This window comes from Mobula hypostoma, chromosome 18, assembly GCF_963921235.1.
Source record: "Mobula hypostoma chromosome 18, sMobHyp1.1, whole genome shotgun sequence".
NCBI classification, from domain to species: Eukaryota; Metazoa; Chordata; class Chondrichthyes; order Myliobatiformes; family Myliobatidae; genus Mobula; species Mobula hypostoma.
Window position 1 is genome coordinate 40,223,503 of NC_086114.1, and position 24,634 is coordinate 40,248,136.

A 24,634-nucleotide genomic window follows, 5' to 3' on the forward strand; every position below is an offset into this window, starting at 1 on the left:
GAGCCAGCAGGTTCTGTATTTTTGGATAGTAATTATACAAATTCTACTAGGGCCACAATCAAGGCTGTTCCGTGGGAAAAGAAGTTACTAAAAAGTTAACCCCGACTCTCAGATTCTAAAGCCAAGCGTTGGCAGGAAAGCGGTCATGTTATAAACGTCAAACTGAGCTGCATTTGCTCTCCAAACTTGCAGTTTAAAAATAGATGAGTGAGTAAATTATTCACTTTACACTATGTTACTGCTACCAGAAAAGTAGAGGGTTCTCAACCCAAGTTAACACTCTGTCATAAAGTGCAGAAACAGGCCCTTCAGCCTACTGAATCCATATCAATCACCTACACTAACCCTCAATTAACTATTTTATTCTTCCCAGAGTGCCAGAAACTACTGCCATATTCTAGCAGTTACCAACACAGTGGATGAAGTCTATGCTGGCCAATTAACCCACCAACTCATATCTTTAGCAAGTGGGGAACACCGAAGCTATCAGGCCTGCATAGGCAGGCACCTCCCAGTCTCCACCCAGCTAACAGGTGCCACCTGCCACTCATTTCCAACTCAGCACCTGCAGCCTATTTAAACCCAGCTCTCATCCACAGCCCTTTGTTCGTCATCGAACCAGCCAGCCTCAACCAGTTGCTCCTAGCCTTCAGTTACCTTGTTGTAAGTATCTGTTCTCTCTTGTTTTGTGGCCACTCGCTACTTGTTATTTTGCAGTTTGTTAGTAAAGTATCGTTTACTGCTAAATCATCTCTGCTGCTCTGATATTGGGTCAAGTCTCTTCTATATTTTCTGACACATACAGTCATAAGGAGAACGTCCAAACTCCACATAGAAGGCACCAGATGTTAGGATGAAATTGAGGTCACTGGAGCCATAAGGCAGCAGTTTGACTAGCTGCACCATAGTACATTCAGGCAACAATGAATCAGGCATTCATCTTTTCCTCACGCTGCAAGCGATATCTTGCTCCATCCCTGATGAGGGGATTTGCAACTTGCTGAACAAGTTTGTATCCCAAGATATATCATGATATAAAGTATGTCAACAGGTCACCAGACTGATTCCTGGACCTGTGGGTTTGTCAGATGAGAAGAGATTCATCAGATTGGGCCTGTACTCTAGTGTAGAAGCAACACAAAATGCTGGAGGAACTCAGCAGGCCAGGAAGCGTCTATGGAAAAGAGTAAACAATTAATGTTTCAGGCAGAGACCAAAACGTTGACTGTTTACTCTTTTCCATAGATGCTGCCTGGCCTGCTGAGTTCCTCCAGCATTTTGTGTACACTGCTTTGGATTTCTAGTATCTGCAGATTTTCTTGTGTCAAGTGTAGAATAATAGATGACCTCACTGAAGCATTATTTTTAAAAATAGTGCTTGAATGGATGGATGTAGGGATGTTTCCCACGGTTAGGTATCTGGAATCAGAGGTCAGTCTCAAAATAGTGAGCCATTCAGTATTGAATTGAGAAGAATTTCTTTTTCAGCCAGAGAATGAGGAATCTTTGGAATGATCTAAATAACACGAGTACAGAAATACATTTTCTGGGTTTATTCAAGATGCAGATTAATAAGTTTTTAGCTATTGGCATTGGTTTAATATTGTCACTATTGCGTTTGCTCACCTATACAGTAGATACTGATAAGACCCGAAGCTAGGAGATAGAACAAAGCTGGAACATGAAATAAACATTTATTCTATAAAATACAACATCGCATCCCGAAGTCGACTATTTAAATGTTTTACCCAAAAACATTCGAATCATTGTTAGGAACTTCAACCAATCAGTGAAAGTCAGCCTGGGATTGGTTGTCAGTTGACAAACAGGCATTGGTTGTTCCAGCTTACTGTAACACCTCCCTCTTGAAGACAATTTCCTGCAGGATTTGAGCCAAGGGTTGATTTAAATTGGAACAATCAGCTTGTGCTGGTGATCACTCCTTAGTGATTGCAGCCTGTCCTTTTCTTGTTGTGATGTTGAATGTGGCTGTGCTGATGCTGGTTCAGTCAGGGTAAAGACCGTAACTGGTTGATGTGTCGACACCAGTAATGTCTGTCTACAATAACTTCATAGAACACTTTCCCCATTTGTTTGATAACCTGACCTGGAACCCAGGGGTCTTGTCCATTGCAATATTTCTAGCCCTCTGGGCTTGAGTGACTTCACCCTTTGACCAAAGTCTGTGTACCTGACCATCTGTTGTCTCAGATGTTCAACACTGTGGCAGTATTTTCTTCCCAAAAGTGCTTCAGCTGAAGACTTCCCTCGAGGTCTGGATATGGTGTCATTATGTTAACAGAAGTGTGTTGACAGAATTGCCCAATGCTTGTTCCACTCTAGATTTCAGAAGCCACCATTTGAAGGCATCAACAAAACTTTCTGCTTTCTCCGCTTGGTCATTGGACAGTGGATGATATGGAGGTGAGCAGGTGTGGATAATGCCATTGCTCTGGCAGAATTCAACAAACTGCTCCGCACTGAATTGAGTGCTATTGTCAGAAAGAAGTGTGTGACGAGAATACACATAAAATTAAGATGTTTGCTGGCCTGGGTTAGCATCAGTGGCATCAGCAGTTGGTCTGCCACCTGTCCTCAGGGGAAGGAGAGATAGGGAACAATGAAACAGCATCTGGAGATGTGTAATGAAGGGACGGGAGAGAGAGCTGTCTGGAGCGGCTCCCTCTTTGAACCCTGAACTGTTTGAAGTGATGGACAGGCGATACCCCAGCAGGCGGATAAAAAGGGACAGGTTCGCTAAGGCAGGGACACATGACACCCGAGGTAACGAGACCTTGGAAGCGGTGCGCCTCTCACGAGTCGGTGGGAAGTACCAGACCTTAAACGCACAGGGTGGAAAGGTACGATCAGCGGGAACCCGGTGTGTGTCCACCCTCGCTTGGGTGCCGGGTTCACTGCAGAGGATAGACCGCATCTGGAGGAGGGGTCACAGTCGGTGACCTCAGGTGACATCACAAAGGACCCGCCCGAAAGCTGCTTGTGAGCAATATCGCCGGTCTGTGAGTGGAAGCCGTTTCTGAATGATCATTCGTTCTTGTTCTCTCTCTCCTTCCCCCCACATTGTCCATCGCCCTGGCAACCATTACTGCGAACTGAACTATTAAATCGAACTGGACTTTTGTGTCACTTTAAAATTGGTCATTTACCCCTAGACAACGATAGAGCTTGATTGATGCTGTTATCTTAATTCTGTGCACATGTGTGTTTATCATTGCTGAACTGTTGCATTTATTATCCTTTCAATTACTGTGTTGCTTGTTTCTTTAATAAAATTTTCTTAGTTCTAGTAATCCAGACTCCAACTGAGTGATCCATTTCTGCTGGTTTGGCAACCCAGTTACGGGGTATGTAACATAAGTGGGGTTCTCGTCCGCGATTTTGAACGCTAAATTTGGGACGGAGTAAATTGATTGTCTTTTCTTTCTTTCGGGAATTTTAACCCAAACAGCAGAAATGGAGGCTGAGGAATTTATAAAGGCGCCGACCTTGGAGGCATTAGAGGATGCCAGGAAATCGGAATTGGTAGCTGTGGCCAAACGGTTGAATCTTGCTAAGGGGAAGTCGACAATGAGGAGAGAGGAGATACACAGAGCTATTGTAGAGCACTATGTATCTAAAGGTGTGTTTCCCCAAGGCGAGCTGGGGCTGGTGTCTATTGAAAAACCTGCTGGAGATGCGGTACAGGTACAGCTTGAAAAACTGAGACTCGAGCACGAGTTCCGGGTACGACAGTTGGAGCAAGAAGAGAAGGAGAGAGAGGTAGAAAGACAAGAGAGAGAGACAGTTGGAGAGAGAGACAGACAGTTGGAGAGAGAAGAGAAAGAGAGAGAGACAGTTGGAGAGAGAAGAGAAAGAGAGAGAGAGAGACAGTTGGAGAGAGAAGAGAAAGAGAGAGAGAGAGAGAGACAGTTGGAGAGAGAAGAGAAAGAGAGAGAGAGACAGTTGGAGAGAGAAGAGAAAGAGAGGGACAGACAGTTGGAGAGAGAACAGAGAGAGAGGGATAGACAGTTGGAGAGAGAGGAGAAACAGAGGGAAAGGGAATTTGAATTGGAGAGGTTAAGGTTAAGGGCAGAGCAGGGGCACGTGCCGAACCAAGGTGGAGGGTTCCGGGTGACCCAGGAGGTTAGGCTGGTTCCCCCATTTGACGATACCGACGTGGATCGGTACGTCCTCCATTTCGAAAAAGTGGCTATAAGTCAGGACTGGCCGAGGGATAAGTGGGCTGTGTTACTTCAGAGCGTACTGAAAGGGAAAGCCCAAGAAGCTTACTCCGCTTTGTCCGCGGAAGATGCCCAGAGGTATGAGGTGGTGAAAGAGGCCATCCTCAGGATTTATGAGTTGGTCCCGGAGGCATACCGGCAGAGGTTCCGGAATGCGAGGAAGCAGTGGGACCGCACGTATTTGGAGTTTGCCCGTGAGATGCAGACATATTGTGAGCGTTGGTGCGCCTCAAAGGGGGTAGAGGGGGATTATGACAGACTGCTACAGCTGATCCTGATTGAGCAGTTTAAAGGTTGTGTCCCTGAGGGTATGAGACCCTACCTCGATGAGAAAGAGGCAGCCACGTTAGCCGCAACTGCTAAGTTAGCAGATGAGTATGCGTTGACGCATAAAATGAAGTTTGCCCCGAGTAAAGGCTACCACAAGGGTAGTCAGGACGGTGGGGAGAGTCCGCCGGAAAAGTCAGAAAGTAAGCCAGGGACTAGTGAGAAGGATAAGGTAGACCGGGAGCAGTCTGGTAGGAAGTCCCCTGGGGTCGTCTGTTATAATTGTGGGAAAGCCGGACACTTTGCGTCCAGGTGCTTTGCCCCAAAGAAGGAGACGGGAAAAGAAAAAACGGCAATTTTGACTGGCTGTATCGAGTTGTTAAGCGAACCGCTAGGGAAGGACAGGTCTGCCAAAATTCAGGAAGGGCGCGAGAGGTTTATCTCGGCCAGATTGGTGTCAGTGAAGGAGGGGTTAAGACCAGTTCCAGTGCGGATCTGGAGAGACACGGGAGCGTGTCAGTCACTAATACTGAAGAGTGTATTAGAGTTTAGCTCAGAGACCCAGACTGGGGAGGTAGAGGTAAAAGGTGTTGGGGAAGGGACAGAGTCAGTCCCTTTGCACCAGATACACTTACAAAGCAACCTGGTCTCTGGACTAGTCACAATCGGGGTGAGGTCCGAATTACCGATGAAGGGCGTGGAACTCTTGCTCGGTAATGATGTCGCCGGGGGAATCGTGCTCCCAATCGTGAGATTGACAGGTCAGCCTGCCAGCAGTGAGGCCCCGCCCATGGACTCACAGGTTCATCACGGGACCGCGGTAGTGAATTTAGCTGAAACGTTTCTGCCAACCTTGTACGAGACGGGGGTAGAAAATGAAAAGAAGGAGTGTAGTGAGACAAGAGGTAGTGAGGGAGCTGGGACAGACGTAGCAGTAGCCAGGAAAGAATTTGTGCAGACGCGGGAGTGAGACGAGGGGCTGATGGTTTCGGCAGAGACAGCTCTCTCTGACACAGCTTTAACAAGGGAACTAGTAGGCTATTGTGCGGAGGAGGAAGTGCTAAGGAAGCAAGGGAGACCAAGTACTGTGCCCGCAGATGAGGAGTGGGGGGTGGTGCAAAAGAGTTATGGGGATGAGGTTTTTAACATGGCCCACGAGGTACCCCCCGGTGGACATTTTGCGGTGCTGGAGGAAACAGTTGGTGGAATCATGAAAGAGGTTTACCGGCTGCCCGGGGGAAGGATGTTATTGATCATGACCGACGCGAACTGAGACGGTCACAGGCTTTTGATATGCTAACAAACTTAGTCGGTGTTAGCGTGGAAATCAATAAAGCTAGGGGCCCCCTGATAAGAGAAAAAAACCATTTTGAAAAGATTAGTATGGGATCGATCAGATGGGAGAAGGCTATTGTTTTGGCCGGGTCTACTGATAAGGTCTCTCCCTTAATACCCGAACAAAGCGACTCTTTAGGAGTAATTAAACGACTGGCACCCGTGTGTTTGATAGTCCCGAGGCGATGCAAAGAACTGGGACGTTGGGTGATGTCTGTTACAATAGGCCAGCCTAGTAAACAACACTCATATATAATGAGTAATTCAGTGACTAAAGGGCTGATGAACACAGAGGTGTGTATTGGCAATTTAATACGGCTGTCTGAAGCCAGCTCGATAGTGAACCTTGAAAAAAATGAATTCGGCCACACGAGGGTCACTTACCCGGGAATTATGGTGACACAGGGGCAGCTGGCAGCGATGCAAGCTACAGTGCAGGCTATCGCTGACCTCCCAACCCCGACAGACAAGAGGGCCCTCAAAAGGCTCTTGGGGATGGTGGGGTACTATAGGAAGTTTTGCGATAACTCTGCAGTCACTACCCCTCCCCCTCCTACTAAGCCCTTGCGAGAGAAAACTGAGTCGGAATGGGACGACCCTTGTTATTGTGGTCTGGGACAAAACCAAATGAAAGGTTACATTGATCGCAATTCATCAGTGTTTTTGGCCACTATGAAGTTTGCTGAGTTGGAGCCTGGTCTAAGGGATTATTAATAACACATACAAAAGGAACAGAACATGTGATGACTGTCTGCCAAGGTGTTGACAACTTCAAATTCTCTGTATTAGCCAAATAGCTGATAAAGATTTATATTTGTGTGTGTATCAAATAATGTATTCATGTTTGTAATTTTTACCTCCCGGTAAAAATCCTTAAAAGGGGGGAAATGTGACGAGAATACACATAAAATTAAGATGTTTGCTGGCCTGGGTTAGCATCAGTGGCATCAGCAGTTGGTCTGCCACCTGTCCTCAGGAGAAGGAGAGATAAGGAACAATGAAGCAGCATCTGGAGATGTGTAATGAAGGGACGGGAGAGAGAGCTGTCTGGAGCGGCTCCCCCTTTGAACCCTGAACTATTTGAAGTGATGGACAGGCGATACCCCAGCAGGCGGATAAAAAGGGACAGGTTCGCTAAGGCAGGGACACATGACACCCGAGGTAACGAGACCCTGGAAGCGGTGCGCCTCTCACGAGTCAGTGGGAAGTACCGGACCTTAAACGCACAGGGTGGAAAGGTACGATCAGCGGGAACCCGGTGTGTGTCCGCCCTTGCTTGGGTGCCGGGTTCACTACAGAGGATCGACCGCATCTGGAGGAGGGGTCACAGTCGGTGACCTCAGGTGACATCACAAAGGACCCGCCCAAAAGCTGCTTGTGAGCAATATCGCCGGTCTGTGAGTGGAAGCCGTTTCTGAATGATCATTCATTCTTGTTCTCTCTCTCCTTCCCCCCACATTGTCCATCGCCCTGGCAACCATTACTGCGAACTGAACTATTAAATTGAACTGGACTTTTGTGTCACTTTAAAATTGGTCATTTACCCCTAGACAACGATAGAGCTTGATTGACGCTGTTATCTTAATTCTGTGCACATGTGTGTTTATCATTGCTGAACTGTTGCATTTATTATCCTTTCGATTACTGTGTTGCTTGTTTCTTTAATAAAACTTTCTTAGTTCTAGTAATCCAGACTCCAACTGAGTGATCCATTTCTGCTGGTTTGGCAACCCAGTTACGGGGTACGTAACAAGTGTTACTGGGATCTTAAAGCAGCCGAAGATCAGCAGCTGTTGATTGGTAGCCTTTGTTGCAGTTGACTTCGTAGGTAGTACTTATAGCCATTTAGAATAGCTGTCAACCTGGACAAGGTAGGTACACCCATTGACTAGATCAAAGTAGTCAATACTTGCATCAATTAACAAGGTATCTGGACATACCCTGCAGAAAAGGATCTGCAGCTGCTCCTGCTCTGCAATGGACCAAAAGACCTTCAGCAGCATCTGATACAAGCCAGTAGACTTCACAATAAATCACAGCCACAAATGCATCTTGTTTTCAGTAACCTGTTGATTCACAAGTCTGGAGAGAGCTTCTGCCTGATCAGGTTCCTGGGTTGATGAGTACTTGATTTTAAAATCGTAGGCAACTAACATTGTAGCTCAACTTTGTAAATGGTTAGCTGTTTAGACCGGGATGCCTTTCTTAGACCTGAAGATGGATAACAGTGGCTTGTGATCAGTAAGGAGAATGAACTGTCTGCCATAAACCATCTTGTGGAATTTCTTCATGGTAAAGATGATTCCCAAGGCTTTTTTCTCAATTTGTCCATAATTCCTTTCTGCTGTGGTCAATGATATGGTTGCATATATGACCACTTTTTTGGAACTATCAAGGAAGATATGGTATATGACAACACCTACTCCATCGTTGGACACATCCGATGCAACATCAATTGACAACTCCAGTAAGTTAGATGACAGCATACTTTCCACCTGATCAAAATGCCCTTGGCATTGTTCAGACCATTTCCACATGGCACCCTTGTTGAGCATGGCATTGAGTGCCTCCCTCAGCCGGTGCGTGGCTCAGAAGAATGCTGAATCACGACCGATGTTACCCAAAAATCAACACAAGGTGCTGACATCTAATGGCGTAGACATCTCTAAGACAGCAGCAATGTTTTAGGGATCTGTGTGATTACCATGCTTATCTACGATGAGTCCCAGATACTTGACTGAAGACATCAGGAGGCTGCATTTTTTGCATGAAGTCATAGTCTGCAGTCTTGCAGTTTGTTCAAAACATGGTCCAGGCATTGGCATAGTTGTGTCCGATCCGTGCCCATCACAATGATGTGGTCGAGGTAAATGACAACACCATCAGTACCACTCAGCATGGTGTTCATAAGCTACTGAAAAATTGAAGGAACTGCCTTTACCCTGAAGACAGACGGAGGAAGGAAAACAACCCCTTATGTGTTGTTATGGTGAAAAGCTCCTGTGACTTTTCCATTACTTCTGCTTGGCGGTTCTACTTCGTAAAGCAGTGACCACCATTCAATTTTACGAGGAGACTGCAGGTACTGGTAATGGATAATGGTGTGCCTCCAGAGCCGCATTGAGACTAGTTGAGAAGTCTACACCCAACCTCACTGTACCATTGGTTTACTTGTTGATGAGTACTGGAGCTGACCAATGTGAGTAGTTGACTGCTTTGATCACACTTGCTGGCAATTTAAAATTGGTAAGGCTGTGTAAACTTTAAACTCCTTGTAGATTTTGATGGCTTTAAAACATCTTGCCCTCATGCTTATCTGCCCTGGAAGACAGTGAAGGACAACAAAAGCCTTCTTTGTGACCATGCCATTGGCATTTGCTGCAAATGTGTTTCTTGTTTTAGCAGTTCCTTATGTAATGCCATGCAACGCAGTTCCAACACGCTTGGAGATCTGCCGAGTGATGATGTCTGGGCCACTGGAAACTGCATGATACAGTTCTGTTCGACCAGGTTGAAATAATGTTTCAGCTTGATCAACCACTGACATTCTTGAGTCATATCAGGGTCTTGCTCCGGTCTGGCCAGGAGATGTTTGTGAATGTCTGCATTGCCAGGTGCCTGAAGTCCACAAATGTAAATCAGACATTTGAACTGTATTTTGGTCATATTACCCAGCATGAACTTTTCACATGTGTGATTGACAATACCAGATTATATGATGAAGTCATCGGCATAGTCTTCAATCAGTTTTAGGCAATGGTAGATGAGAGAAGAGAGATGATGGTTCTCCAGAAATGCTTGTTAACTGTTGGACAATAGGTCAAGTGGGTTTCTAGGCATGACGAAATAATGCTCATATTCAGCAGTACCCAGTTTTCTGAGCAAATTGTGTGTCTTCCACGAGTCATCTTTACAGGCGAATTCAACCCAGAAGACATCTTCATAAGGTTTGAACTAGGATTCAAATGCAACTCCCGCATGGCAACAAACTGTAAGTTGGTAATAGACACAACTGACTCAGTTGTGCCCATTACCAATTCTGTTCAGTGTTTGACATTGATGTCATTGGACTCACTGATTAACCCGCTCCTTTTCCTCCTCTCAGATGCAGCGAATGATAACAATCCCACTGGCACTTCTTGGGCCCCAATAAGGGGAGAGGATCATCCTCAGGAGAATCGTTTGTTCTTTGGAAAGATCTTGCGGCACTATTTCACACTTCAGTTGGGAAAGCAAATGAAGTTTCATTTGAAATGTGTCATCTGAGAGGTAGTGTATATGGAAATGTGGCATTCCCTCAGCACTGAATTAGAACTGGATTACGTGCTCTGGTATAGGACTTGAACCCACTACCTTCTGATACAAAGAGGAACTAACACAAAGCTAAAGATAGCACAAAGCCAATCTGTTTTCACCTCTTCCTGAATCTACTGGTTGTAAGTCCATACTTAGTTCAAATGACTTTTCACCAAGTACATATTGGATAGTGACTAACAAACGTGTAGGAGAATATTATGGGGGCAGGAGTGTGTAGAAGAAAAGAGACATCAAACCAGGACTGACGGTCTCTTTCTTCCTATAAACCCTATGCTACGGTCACTGGTGTGTGGCCATGTGATTAAGGCGTCGGTCTAGTGATCTGAAGGTCGCTAGTTCGAGCCTCAGCTGAGGCAGTGTGTTGTGTCCTTAAGAAAGGCACTTAACCACACATTGCTCTGCAACGACACCGGTGCCAAGCTGTATCGGCCCACAGTGGAGAGGGGAGACTTGCAGCATGGGCAACTGCCGGTCTTCCATACAACCTTGCCCAGGCCTGCGCCCTGGAAACCTTCCAAGGCACAAATCCATGGTTTCACGAGACTAACAGATGCCTATTATGCTACAGTCACTAACAGGGAAATCTGGCTATTTGCATGCTATCCCAGACACTCTTTAAACACCCAGCCTACTGGAACAGTGAACACTCCCCGATCATGGTACCCAAATTTACCTGGAGTCAAACACTGCCTGTAGTACCTCAAACAAATAATCCAGTTGAGCAGCTTTGACAGTCTGTTGGGGCAGTTCAAATGCCCAAGTAGCAGCTTCTTTCCTTCACGCTGCTCAACACAGCTTATCCGTCCATGGTCAGATTACATATCGCAAGAGATGCAATGATGCGGTGTGAGTTGGGTGGAGTCAGATGTAAAACTATCAGCACATTTTCCTGCAAAAGTAGCCAAACAAGTCCCTAGCAAACTGCCCCAGAGCAGACAATAGGAAACCTTCAGTCTGTCTAAGGATGACAGCAGATTAAAGAAGGTGCTGGTGAAACACAGCGATGCTTTACTCTCAGCAAACAGTACTAATGACTTTATTAATCACACTTTTTCTGGACAATGATCATTGCAATGAGTAGCCTGTAACTTTCCTTTTGGAGCTGAGCTTTTGAACTGCCTGTATGACCTGGTATTTTAGAGGGTGAACTGAAGTCTCGAAGGTGCAGGTTGATTGTGGTGTGGCCCGTTTGGGACAAATCGAGGTGGCCCGGCCCAGGTCAGGTCCAAGAGAACGGAAAGAGCCAATGTTTGGCTATTGCTAGAGTGGACTGAAAGTGGCAGATCCAAGGCGAGGTGAGGCAGAGCCAAAGCTGCCGGGCGCAGGCCCAACAGTGAGGAACAGGCCTATGTTTGACTGATTTTAAGCACCAGGCCAGATTGGAAAAGTTGGGTATGGGCCAAATCGAGGTGGCAGGGCCCGGGTCTGAGGATGAGGAATGAACCGATGTTTGGCCAATTTAAGTGCTGGGCCAGTCTGAAATGGTCAGAGTATCAGGGCCAAAGGTGAGGGATGGGCCAGTCTTCAGCTCACTGCTCAGCGAGGTTTACTTGTCTCCGGGCTGAGCTGAGGCTGTGGCCTGCAATGACAGGCTCCTGGACCAGTTGCAATGGTGACTGGTTGCGTGGCTGTGAACTTTATTTCTGTATGTTACTTGCTTACTTTTTATTGTTTGCACGATTTGTTCTTTTTTTTGCACTTGTGTGTTTGACAGTCTTTTTAAAGGGTTCTATTGGGTTTCTTTGTTTTGTGACTGCCTGTAAGATGACGAATCTCAGCTTGTACATACTTCGATAATAAATGTATTTTGAATGTGTTATATTTATAAACACGTCTTTAGCACAGTAAATTTTCCGAACATGGTTTATAGAAGTATTGTTAAACAAAATTTCATATATGAAAGGTCTCGACCGGGTAAATTAACCATCCACGTTCCGCTACAGATGCTGCCTAGTGCACTAGGTTCCCCATAGAGTTTTGTGGGTTTTTTTTGCATAGCAAACTTTGTTAAAGAGGTAATTTTTACAAACGGAGGAGAGTTCATGCATCACTCAGGAAGTCAGGTGGAAACCGAAGGAGTGCAAAGACCTCAGCGGGTTTGCTGAATGCTCAAAATTTGATTTGGGGATAACGTTGGCCAGCGAACACTTGTTACCAGCCCTGGCTTTGCCATATTTCAAGCAAATTCTGATTCGGTAGTTTTAAACTCATGAAAAGCAACAGCCTGACTCAAGGAAGACTGCATTTGTCTTCAGTGTAAGGAACTAGTAATGACTTCTTGACCCAGCTCTATTTAAATGCATTCTCAGATGGCAAAATAACTGGTGGAGATTTGAAACTACCAAATCTCCAGGGGTTTAATTAAAAACATTACAAAAATTCATGTAGTCTGAGTTTGTGCAGATGAACACACTGCATCCACGCATTGAGAGCCGGGGGGTGGTGGGGGGTGGAGTTGGAGGAAGATCACTTAATTGGAACAAGCTAGGAATAATGGATCAATAAGACAGCCTGAGGCCGTGCAGCTTCATGTCTGTATATGGTCTGCTCTATTGTTAGCCTGTTGCAGAACCACTCACAACGCCACTTCGCCTAGAATGATCACCAACAATAGGAGACAGAGCACCGTGCCTCCTGTCAGACTTGGGCATAATTTGGCATGAGATTTTTTGCATGCCATTTGGATTACAGACACATTAATGAAAGAGTGCAAGGGATGTCTCTCCTCTGGGGCTGAAAAACTCTGGGCACAGGGCATTCATCACCGTTCGTATTGCAATATACACTCAGTAGCCACTTTATTACCTCCTGTACCTACCTAGAATGGCCACCGAGTGTACATTTGTGATCTTCTACTGCTACAGCCCATCCACTTCAAGGTTTGATGTGTTGTGCATTCAGAGATGCTTTTCTGTACACCATTGATGTAACTTGTGGTTATTCGAGTTACTATTGCCTTCCTGTCAGCTTGAACCATTCTCATCTACCCTCCCTCATGTCCCCACAGAACTGGATGAGCAACAACTGAAGCCCTTGGTCATGCCTTCATGCTTTTATAAGTGTACCAGCAGCAAAATCTGATCAGATCAAGATTTGATTATTCAACAATGATAGTAACATCAACATTCATAAGTCATGAACATTAGATCCAAAGTCATTTTCCTTGACCAGTGAGTGCAAGGACAAAGGAGAAAACAGTGATTTGGAATCAAATCAAAGACACAGAGTCGGTGTGAAAAAACTAAGGAAAAAAAAGGAACATGTAGAAGAGGTCACTGCATTCCTGCTACATTCTGGTCATTGAGAAGTTAATGAGTGGAAAAGAAGTGGGGAAATATATACAAACATTCATGGCCCATGAGTTATAGGATCAACAGTCCCATTCATCATGATCAGAACCACCCAGTGATAAGCCATTACAATGGAACACAGGGAAAGATGGACAAAAAAGGTATGGTTTCAACCAGTTCACATTTTACTAGTCTGCCAAATACATAACTTATGGGAGCAATTGACTACAGTAAATCAATTGCTCCATCAACTCAGTAACTCCAGTTTTGAAGTTTCCCTTGCAGCTCAATGGACTTCTCTCCAGTGACGATTTCCAGCAGTTCCTTCTTTATTTGGGAATCAGCCCTCCAGGTTTGTCCAGGAGTGGGATGGAAACATTACTTGGAACTTATTATTTCTCTGGGTTTAAAGGGGGCCATGGCTGACAATGCCTGGTAAAAGTGGTGACTTCAGAAAACCAGTAACTCCCTTAGGTGAGCTCACTCACTCAGTCCATTGCCAGAAATGCAAGCCTTGTTTAACAAGGTCTCTGACACACCTCTCACCCAGCACCAGGAGGAATGTGCACAGAGCCAGGGAGAGAAGGCAGCACAGGAGGAGGTTAGGAATTAGAGGTTACGTTGGAAAATATGAAGATGTGTTGATAGTTTGTCACAGACTCACTCAGGACACAGACTGCCAGAATGCAACTGGTCTTGAATAATCTGGGATTCCCAGGAATTAATCTTTCTAATCAATTAGTCCTGATGTAGATTCTCGGCCCAAAATGTCATCTGCTTATTCCTTTCCATAGATGCTGCTGGGTATGCTGAGTTCCTCCAGCATTTTGTGTGTGTTGCCTCGGATTTTCAGCATCTGCAGATTTTCTCATGTTTGCATCATTCTTCTCCAAAGAACCCAGGAGGAAATGGAGGAGATCTAAATACCAAATGTTTCCTTTGAGGGTACAGAAGATGTGGAAGAGAATGAGGGATTACAGGTAAATGAAGAGCCTGCCATGACTTCCACTGTTCACTTCAGACAATGGAGGTTTAAACATCTGGTACACTGAGCAAATAGAAACTGTTAGGAGAGGTAGAGTAATCGATAATCAGGCTCGGGTTCAAAGTGATTGGGAATGAGCCAGAAGAAAAAAAAATTAATCTTTATGCATTAGTTGGTGTTATCCAAGTATCCAGCCAGAGGAAACAGATTCAATAGCAACTTGCAGAAGAGAACTGGAAAAGTGGCTGTGTGTGGAATGGGAAGAGTGCTACCAAACACCAGCACAGCTTTGACCCAACACCTGCATTCTGTTACTTTATGGCTTTCAGTTTCCTCAAATATCATCACTTATTTACTCTTACCACCAGGGAGGCGGAGAGAACAGCAGCTCAACGTGGCAGATGAACCTTCCAGTGAGCCTGGTGACCATGTATGGAGAAAGTCCATTCTGCAGGAGGTAGAGCAGTAGATGTGTAGGCAAGTTACAGAGAGATAGAATATAAATCAGTACAGCACAGGAATGGGTTCTTTGGCCCACAATGTTGTGCCGAAACAAGTAAATTAGTAATCAAACGGCCAACTAAACTAATCCCTTGTGCCTACAGAATGTCCACACCCCTCCATTTTCCTCACAGTCAAGAGGAATGATACTGCAGTCATAGGGGATTTCAATTTACCCAATATTTATTGGGCAACACTTAGAATCAGAAGGAGTGAGATTTTAAAATGGACTCAGGAAAAATGTTTGTGTCAGTACACAGACAGTCCTACGAAGGAAGGAGGTCATTCTGTGTTGTGAAGTTGGGCAAGTGGACAAAGTTTCAATGGGAGAATACTTTGGTAATAGTATTCATAACTTGGTGAGTTTTAAAGTAATTATGGAAAGGCACAAAGACAGCAGAGAAATGAAGTGGACAGCAAATCTGGGGATCCTTGGATATCAGAGTATATAAATGGTTTGATTAAATAAATAAAAAGGAAGAATACAGTGAAGTATTGTGGGTCCCATTGTGGGCAGAAAGGACTATGCGTGTGTAGACACAAGAATATGTGGGCAAGCTTTTCATCTCTATTCACCAAAGTGAAAGTCGTTGGAGCTGGAGATTTCATTATGGATCGTAAAATTCTGCCTGATAAGAGTGAAAAGGAACTTGAAGTTGAGCAAGTTCCTAGGGCCTATGAGATATAGCCCAGGCTGATGTGGGAGGCAAGGGAAGAAATTACCAAGGCCATGAGAGAGATATTTAAAGCTTGAGCCACACACACACACACACACACACACACACACACACACACACACACACACAGAGTTCTGCCAGCATTGTGCAAGTCAGGCAGCATCTATGCAGGGAATAAACAGTCGACATTTCAGGCTGAGACCCTTCATCAGAACACAAATGCTTGAAATTAGCAGCTTCTTTCTGACTTTTGCTCCTTCCATTCCAGACCTGATGAAGGGTCTTGGCCTGAAATGTCAACTGTTTATTCTGCATGGATGCTGCCTAACTTGCAGAGTTCTGCCAGCATTTTCTGTGTGCTGAAGATATCCAGCATCTGCAAGAACCTCACGTTGATATTTAAATTTTGATTGCCACAAGCAACTAGACAAAGGGCAGCATCAATACTCCAGATAATTCTCAGATTTTACAAAAAGCCTCAGACTTAAAACATTAACCGTTTCACTTTTCACTGATACTGTTGGACCTGCTGAGCTTTTCCAGCATGTTCTTCTTGCTTTACTGGATAGCCTGGGCTTGTTTTCCTGTGAGCAGAGGAGAGCTCTCAGGAGACAAGCAAAAAAATATGAGAGACATAGCAGATAGTAAAAAACAAAATTTCTCCATTTACAAGGTACCCATGATGAGTCACAAGGCACCTATGCTGCCTTGCAGCTATATGCACTCATGGGGGAAGGCTTCCGGAGTAAAGCCTGAGGAAAAATCCAGAGCTGGAGTCCCTAAGGCCAACCTACATTGAGTTCAACGTCGCCTGGCAACTCCTGTGACGCTGCAGGTGCTGAACTATGCATGGGCAACAGCTTGCTTTCCATCTTGCACTGCCCTGGCTTGCATGTCACGTAGACAGCTAGCTCCCACTCTCCAACATCCATGGTTGACCCTGACCAACAGAAGGCCTCAGGATGATGAGAAACAAGAGATTCAGAGGGAATTAAAAGAAAAGATTTTTTTCCACCCAGAAGGTGGTTACGATTTGGAACACACTGCTGAGAGGGTGATGGTGGTGGCAGGGACTCTCATGATATTTAAGCTTCTGGGCCATCACTTAAATAACTAACATATAGAAGTATAGAACACAGTGGATCAAACACTAAGACACGGCAATGATGGGACAAGATGAACAGTTCTGTGCTGTGTGACTATGTCTCAATGAAAGGGCCCAGATCACTGCTGCTGCAGACGCGTACATGAGGCAGGGGCTAGTCTAGGTGACTTTAGGTTGATTTGGCATCAATGGCCACCTCTGGGTCAACTTCATTCAATATGCAGAAAGGGCGGTAAAGGAAACTGACCTATGTTTCTGTTGCCACTATCACAGTCTCACTATTTCCCAAAGCCCAACACAGCCAAAGAAGCATTTTGTGCAGTCACTGTTTGCATAGGGAACCAAGACAGGCCACTTGGGCAGAGCACACTGTGAAGTGATAATGACCAGGAAAATCTGTTCAAGTGTTGCACTTTAGGATAAATCATAAACACGAGAAATTCTGTGGATGCTGGAAATTCAGAGCAACACACAAAATGCTGGAGGAACACAGCACGTCAGACAGCATCTATGGAGAGGAATAAAGAGTTGACGTCTCAGGCTGAGATCCTTCATCAAGGTTTGAAAGGAAAGGGGAAGAGGCCAGAATAAGAAGGTGGCGAGAGGCGAAGGAGTACAAGCTGGAAAATGATATGTGAAACCAGGTTAGGGAGAAGGTGGGTGGGTAGGGGAGGGCAGATGAAGTGATCCACCACCCCTTTCCCCTCCACCCCCCAGCCTCCCTGCTTCTCAATTCACCCCCAGCTCTCTGGGGCAGAGAATGAGAACTAATTACAAACTTTGGAATAAATTCCTCCTCATCTCCAGCTTGAACAGACCACCCAACTTGAAGCTATGCCTCTCAATTATAGACTTCTCCAGGGAGGAATCTACCCTCTAAGACACAAAATACTCTGCAGGTGCTGGGGTCAAAGCAACGGTCACAACACGCTGAAGGAACTCAGCTGAGTGTTGCTTCTACCCTCTAAGATATGTTAATTCTCATTCATTATCTTCACAACATCTAAGTACAGATAACCCCAACATTTCAGCAGTTCACATAATGGAAATATGACCTTATGGAATCCACTACCAAAGAAATTTGAGATATGGAATAAAAATCTGCTCTTCTGGAATGCTTAGGAGAACAAAGTGTAAAAGAAACAACAAACTTTGGTATTGGGATTTTTCTGTAACATGAACTCTTGGCAAAAATTGGCAAAGGCTTTCTATAAACACAGCTTCTCTGTAACAAAGGATAACACTGTAATGTTCTATCCTTCTATTCTTCCAAGTCTGGTAGAAAATGTCAAAATTCATCCTTCCTCACCAGTGGTTCCTGTTCTAGCTATTTATTTCAACTATTCACTTTAGGTCTGTGAACTGATTTTCTATACCAGGTACCTTCAAACCTATATCCCTTATTTTGTGTAGTTATATGTCACTTTACCAGAATACCTCATGAAGTCCAAATATACTATATGCACTGGGTTCCCTTTGTCTTATATGCCAATTACATCCCCCAAAGAACTCTCAAACAAGAGAAAATCTTCAGGTGCTGGAAATCCGAGCAACACACGCAAAATGCTGGAGGAACTCAGCAGGCCAGGCAGCAGCTCGGGCTTAGTCCTGCCGAAGCGTCTCTGCCCGAAACGTTGACTGGACTTTTTTCCATAGATGCTGCCTGGCCTGCTGAGCTCCTCCAGAATTCTGTGTGTGTTCCCTAAAGAACTCTAGTAGTTTTCTGTATTCCCTTTCATAACATAATTAGGCAGAACCAATGTTGTCTTAAGCTCAGTCTCTAGCCTTTCCTTAATAAAACATTCCAGCAATTTTTCCCCCTAATGGGAAGTTAACCATCCTGTTACTCCCCAGTTATCTTCCTCCTCCTTCTTGAGGAACCTTACCACATTTCCAATGCACTAGAAACTAAATTCACAGTCTCATAAACAATCAACACAACGACGACCAGAATTTAAGACACATTGCTTATGCTATTATTGTTCGACATGATACAAATTGGTATTGGTTTATTATTGTCACGTACTGAGATATGGAGAGAAACTTAGTCTTGCAAGCCATCCATACAGATCATTTCAAAACAACGTACCTTGAGATAATACAAGGGGAAACAATAACAGAATGCAGCATATAGTTTAACATTGACAGAGAAAGCAAGACAGTAAGGTGCAAGGACCATGGGTTTTGCACCCAGAAAGGGCAGATCAAGACAGTTCAACAATCAGAGCTTGTGTCAGTGACGCATTTGCTCACTACTGTACAGGTTCATCAGCACAGATAAATGGGTGATGAACTTCCATTAGAAATTGAAACCATGACCTTCTGATTGAAACAGAAAGTGAGCTGACAATTATAAGGAGAAAGGAGCTGAAATAAAGAAGGTATGAGAAATGGCAGTCAAGACAGAACACTCTTGACAAATATAATGTAACAGAAAATCCTGACGAGAGGCTCTGGTGGAGAAAAGAGCAATCGAGACAGACAGAGTAACTGGGAACCGTGAGGTGGAGATGATGGACTCCCTGTGGAAAACGCAGCTGTAATGAAGTATTAGTGGGGAAGTTTGCGGTTAATGGTGGCCACATGGGAGATGTGTGGAAACTGGAAGAGTTGCTATTAAAATAAAGCAATAAGTGATCATAAATGACCTGCCATACTCTAGACGAAAAAACAATGTTTTGAAACCAACCGAAATCTGAAGCCTCTGAACATTATTATTAAAAGGGAAGGGCGGGAAATGTTGGCACCTAAAAAAAACCTGCAGTCTGTGCCCTGAAGACTAATTGTCTGCAGCACTTGTAAGAAGTTAAGAGAAAATAAAAATTCCATCTTGATGCGTGAAAATAATTCCCAGATTCCGATCTGCTGCTTTTTCAAGGTACTCATGTTACTGCTGCCCAAGCCGCTCGCAGCCCACACAGCGAGTAGAGAAACAGCAAATAATCCCAGCTCATCATCATTCAGCTCCGCCAAGGGGAAGCCCCACACATCCCAGCAGAAATACAATCTCATTCTCCATCCTGTGAGAACATTGAACCCAATATACCGAGGTTCTGACACACTCCCAAAGACTGGAAAGAAAAAAGATTCAGTCTACTGTTCCCTGTCTGCAGTTACTGTGGTTCCTTGTCTGCGAGACATGAAAAGATTTAAACTGGGTTCCAATTCACCCACACACACCTAAACGCAAAGCAGATTCACAGACAACAAACAGGATTCACCATCGAAAACAATGTGAAAAATGGTTATTTATGAAAATCAAAGAAATCCAGATGCTGGAAGTATGAAACAAAAACAGAAAATGATGGGAGACCAGACAGCATGTGTGGAAGGACTAAGAGAGAAAACAGGTTATGCTGAAGTTATAGAGAGGGTGGGGAGGGATGGATAGGACATTTCCTGACCTGCTCAATGTTTCAACATGCCAAGAGCAGGAGACGCTCAGCAGGTCAGGGAGCACCTATGGGGTGAGATGGACAGTCTATGTTTCAGGTCACATTCATCTTCATCTGGACTGCATGTTTCTACTACTTCTGTGAAGAATATTCAATCACAATCATTATACATCAGAGTTTTAGTGTTATTTTTGCCAATTCCTCTTATGTTCTCTCTCCTTTGTCACACAGCTTCCCCATCCCTTTCCTTCCCAAGAATCTCCTTCTCCTCTGTTATTGATTACAGGATGAAAATTGTTTGTCTGAGCATCTCTCATTTTTACTTTGTCTCCATCGCAGGGCACTGGAGCTCAGGCATTTTTTTCCCCTGTGCTATACTGACAGTCACGTAATCCTACCACAGAAACACGCCAAGTCTTGTGAGTGAAATTTTTATGTGTGATCAATGTTGGGACTACAACGGCAAAACTAATGGAAAATTTCCTGTAGGAAGCTCCATCTTGTAGAAATGCATATGCTGGTTTAAAACTGTGCTGAACTATACTGAAATACTGTATGCCTTTTGATTTTGTGTTTTATATTCTGGATTTTCTCTCATTTCTTTTTTGTCATTTTCACATTTTTGTTCTGCGCATGGGGGGGGGGGGGGCGGGTCAAGGAGGTCCTGATGTTTTTCTTTGAACAGGTTGTTTCCATGGTTCATCTTTGTTTTCTGTGGGAAGACAAACTTCAGGGCTGTATACTTCATATATACTTTGATACTAAATGTACTTTGAACACTTCTACTGCTGAGCTAATAGGCTAGGAGTACCTGGTTACAGAAACCAATCCAACTTAGTCATTGGTAGCTACATTACTACATCGTGCCCCCAATTATGAAGAAGCCAAACAGGCCGAGTGCCAGTTTTAATAATCTGGGATCTTTCTACACCCACATAGTTTAATTACAGACTAAAGGAAACAAAAAATCATGCATTATTTAATTAAAATGGACTTAGGCCTTTGTTCACCAAAAGACATCACAGGCGTTTTCTTAAGTTGAAGTGGCAACAAAGGAAGCCAATACAAGAGGCAATTAAGTAAATAACCAGCTAACATATTCTTTAGGATATTATTTAAAGAGTAAATATTGGTCACAACATTCCTTTACATTGCGCAAATCTTCACATAACTGAAGGTAGGCAATTTGTCAGTTCTGTACAAGGAGTAACACCCTAGCTTAAGTGGTCATGTCTCTGGAGTGGGACTTGATCACACCAATAGGGGGATGTGACCTACAACCAAGGCACACTTGGTGGCTAAGAAATGCTTTAGTCCATTTGTAAAGTTGCCATTGTCAGACCCTGGGATTACTCACCATTCAGAAGAGAAAAGTGAGAAGTATTTTATTAAACACAACAGTCCATCTTCCAACCCCTCCCTAGTAATGCAGCCCAACTTTTTTGGCGCTACATCGACAACAGCTTTAGTACTGCTAAGTTCGTCAATGGCATCAGCTTTACCCCCAACTTCCACCCTGCCCTTAAATAACTTGGTCTATTTCTGACACCTCTTTCCCTTTTCTTGATCTCTCTGTCTCCATCTCTGGAGACAAACGGCCTACAAATATCTTCCATGAACCTATCAACTCTCACAGCTGTCTTGACTATACTTCTTTCTACCCTGTCTCCTGTAAAAACGCCATTCTCTTTTCTCAGTTCCTTTGTCTCTGCTGCATCTGTTCCCTGGATAAGGTTTTCCTTTCCAGAATATCAGAGATGTTTATCTTCTTCAAAGAAAGGGATTTCCTTTCCTTTACCATTGATGCTGCCTTCACCCATCTTTCTGGCACCTTAACTGGGATAGATTTCCTCTTGACTTCACGTACCATCCCATGAGCTTCCATATCCACGAGAACATTCTCCTCAACTTCCACCATCTCCAAAGGGATCCTATCAAACATATCTTTACCTCCCCACCACTCTGTCTTCTGCAGACTGCTGCCCTCTATTTCACTTGTCCATTTAACCCTCCTAGGACTTATCCCTGAAAGTGGCCAAAGTGCTACACCTTCACATTCACCTCCTCCCTCACCCTCATTCAGGCTCAAAACAGTCCTTCCAGGTGAGGCACACTTCACTTGTTAATTTATTGGGGTTGTCTCCTGTGTCTGATGCTCCCAATGTAGCCTCCTCTATATTGGTGAGACCTGACTTAGACAGCGGGAAATCACTTTGTTGAGAACCTCACTCTATCTGCAAGAATCAGGATTTCCCGGTGGTCAACCATTTTAATTTCAATCCCCATTCCCAATCCGACCTGTCGGTCTACAGCCTCCTCTACTGTCACAATGAGCCCACTCCCAGAGTGGAGGAGCAATGTCTCATATTCCAACTTGGCAGCCTCCAACCTGATGGTACTAACTTCAATTTTTCTACCTTCCAATATTTTTCCCCTCCTCCTTCCCTCTGCTTACATTCCCCATTCTGGCTCCCCTCTTTTCCTCACTTGCCTATCACCTCTGCCTGGTAACCCTTCTACTTCCCTTTCTCACATGGACCACTCTCCTCTCCAATCAGATCCCATCTTCTCCAGCCCTTTACTTTTTCCACCTATCAGCTCCGAGCTTCTTACCTCATTTCCCCTTCCCGCAGACACCTGATTTCACCTATCACCTGCTAGCTTGTAATCCTTCCCCTCTCCTCACCTTCCTATTCTGGCTTCTTACCCCTTCCTTTCCAGTCCTGATGAAGGGTCTCAGCCCAAAACGTCAAGTCTATTTGTTTCCATAGATGCTGCCTGACCTGTTTAGTCTCTCCACCATTTTGTGTGTGTTGCTCTGCAATTCCAGCATCAGCAGCATCTCTTGTGCTTAGTATTTTATTCATACAATGCTGTTTTACCTGGAAATCAGGAACGTCAGCTCATCTCCATATCCTTTGATCTTGTTCTGAGCATCCAAGTGTGTCATTCCATCAGTTTTTTCACCATCAATGTCCAAGATTACATCCCCAACGCACAGCTTGGCAGCCTCCGCTTTACTCCCTGGAGTTATCTGACAACAGAAAGTTGAGATTTTAATTACCAAAATACAAAGTCTGGGTGGGGGAGGGGTGATGAAGTAAGTGTGTACTGTTCTCGATGGCATTTATATGTGTGGCCCACATTCTGCTCGTAATTTCATTTGAGAAAAGGACTCTCCCAATTCTGCATTTGCTGACCTATCCCCTAAGGGCAGAATGCTAGAACACAGCACGGCCATTCACACAGGTAGTGTCATTATACAGCAGATATTTACAATGACAACTCAGGAGTTAAGAAGGTGGTACAAATGGAGAATCATCAATGGCTGCTAATTCAACACTTCACCAAAGAGGACATAATTCCAACAGCCAGGTATTAGCATAGAGTTAAGTATGTAAACTTCAAATTTTGTGTGTAAAGTTGGGAAAATAATCAAATTTACTTATCAATCATGATAAGCCTTCTGCTAGAGGAGATCCAAGGAGAAGTTATTTAGCAATCAAAAAATACAAGCTCATTCTCTCTTGATGGAATTCTTCACAAACTCTCACTACATATTTTCCTCAAATGTTTGCTGAATTAACTCCATTTTCTCTTCCAATTGAAATAGTAGCTAAAGCAAAAGGGCAGCAGAAACCCAGGCAGCTCCTTGAATGGGGCTGCTTGTCAGGGTAAAATTTTGCCATTGTTGACACAGCAATGGATACAGTTCTGGCCAGTAATCAAATGCCCCACAGAATAGTGCCTAACAGTGGCTAAAAACAGCACATTTCAACTCCCATGTGTTGACATTACTTGGAGCATCTTAGATCACAAGTCATAGGAGCAAAATTAGGCCATTCAGCCCATTGAGTCTTCTCATCCATTTCATCATGGCTGATTTATTATTCCTTTCAACCCTATTTTCCCACCTTCTCCCAGAAACCTTTGACACCCTTACTAATCAAGAATTTCTCCACTACTGGAATCATGTTCTCCACTACTGGAAACATGCTCTCCACATCCACTCTATCCAGGCTTTTCAAGATTCAGTAGGTTTTATTGAAATTCTCCTCTCATCCTTCTAAACATTAGTAAATACAGGTTCAGAGCCATCAAACACTCCTCATACATTGATATTTCATTCCAGAGATTGTTCTTGTAAACCTCCTCTGGACCCTCTCCAATACTGGATCATTCTTCCTTCAACATGGGGCACAAAACTGCTCACAATATTCAAAATGTAGTCTAATGAACACCTTATAAAACCTCAGCATTACATTCTTGCCATGACATGATTGATCACACCATCTTCTCCACTGGCCAGCCATATGCATCTGCTCTCATCCAATCCTATACTCATCTATCCAGTGTCAACAACCTCCAACAACTGGCAAGTTGCTGACATGACCTCCAATAACTCACGCCTTCACTCCTGCAACATTTCAAAGGGGTCTCTCAAAGATCTATATTTGCACCCGTCACCTACACACTGTGTCATCAACTTCCTCATGCAGAGCAAGATACCATGGGTAGGTT

At 44.3% G+C, this 24,634-nt stretch overlaps 1 protein-coding gene across 2 annotated transcripts in view; it reads right to left on the bottom strand.

Annotated features, from left to right (window-relative positions):
• pdlim1 (PDZ and LIM domain 1 (elfin)) overlaps positions 1–24,634 on the bottom strand; it is a 90,181-nt gene that overhangs the window by 36,056 nt on the left and 29,491 nt on the right. For both annotated transcript variants that reach the window (XM_063070771.1, XM_063070772.1), the window contains exon 2: positions 22,996–23,147. In XM_063070771.1, the coding sequence (XP_062926841.1) occupies positions 22,996–23,147 (152 nt within the window). The remainder of the gene's footprint in view (positions 1–22,995; positions 23,148–24,634) is intronic.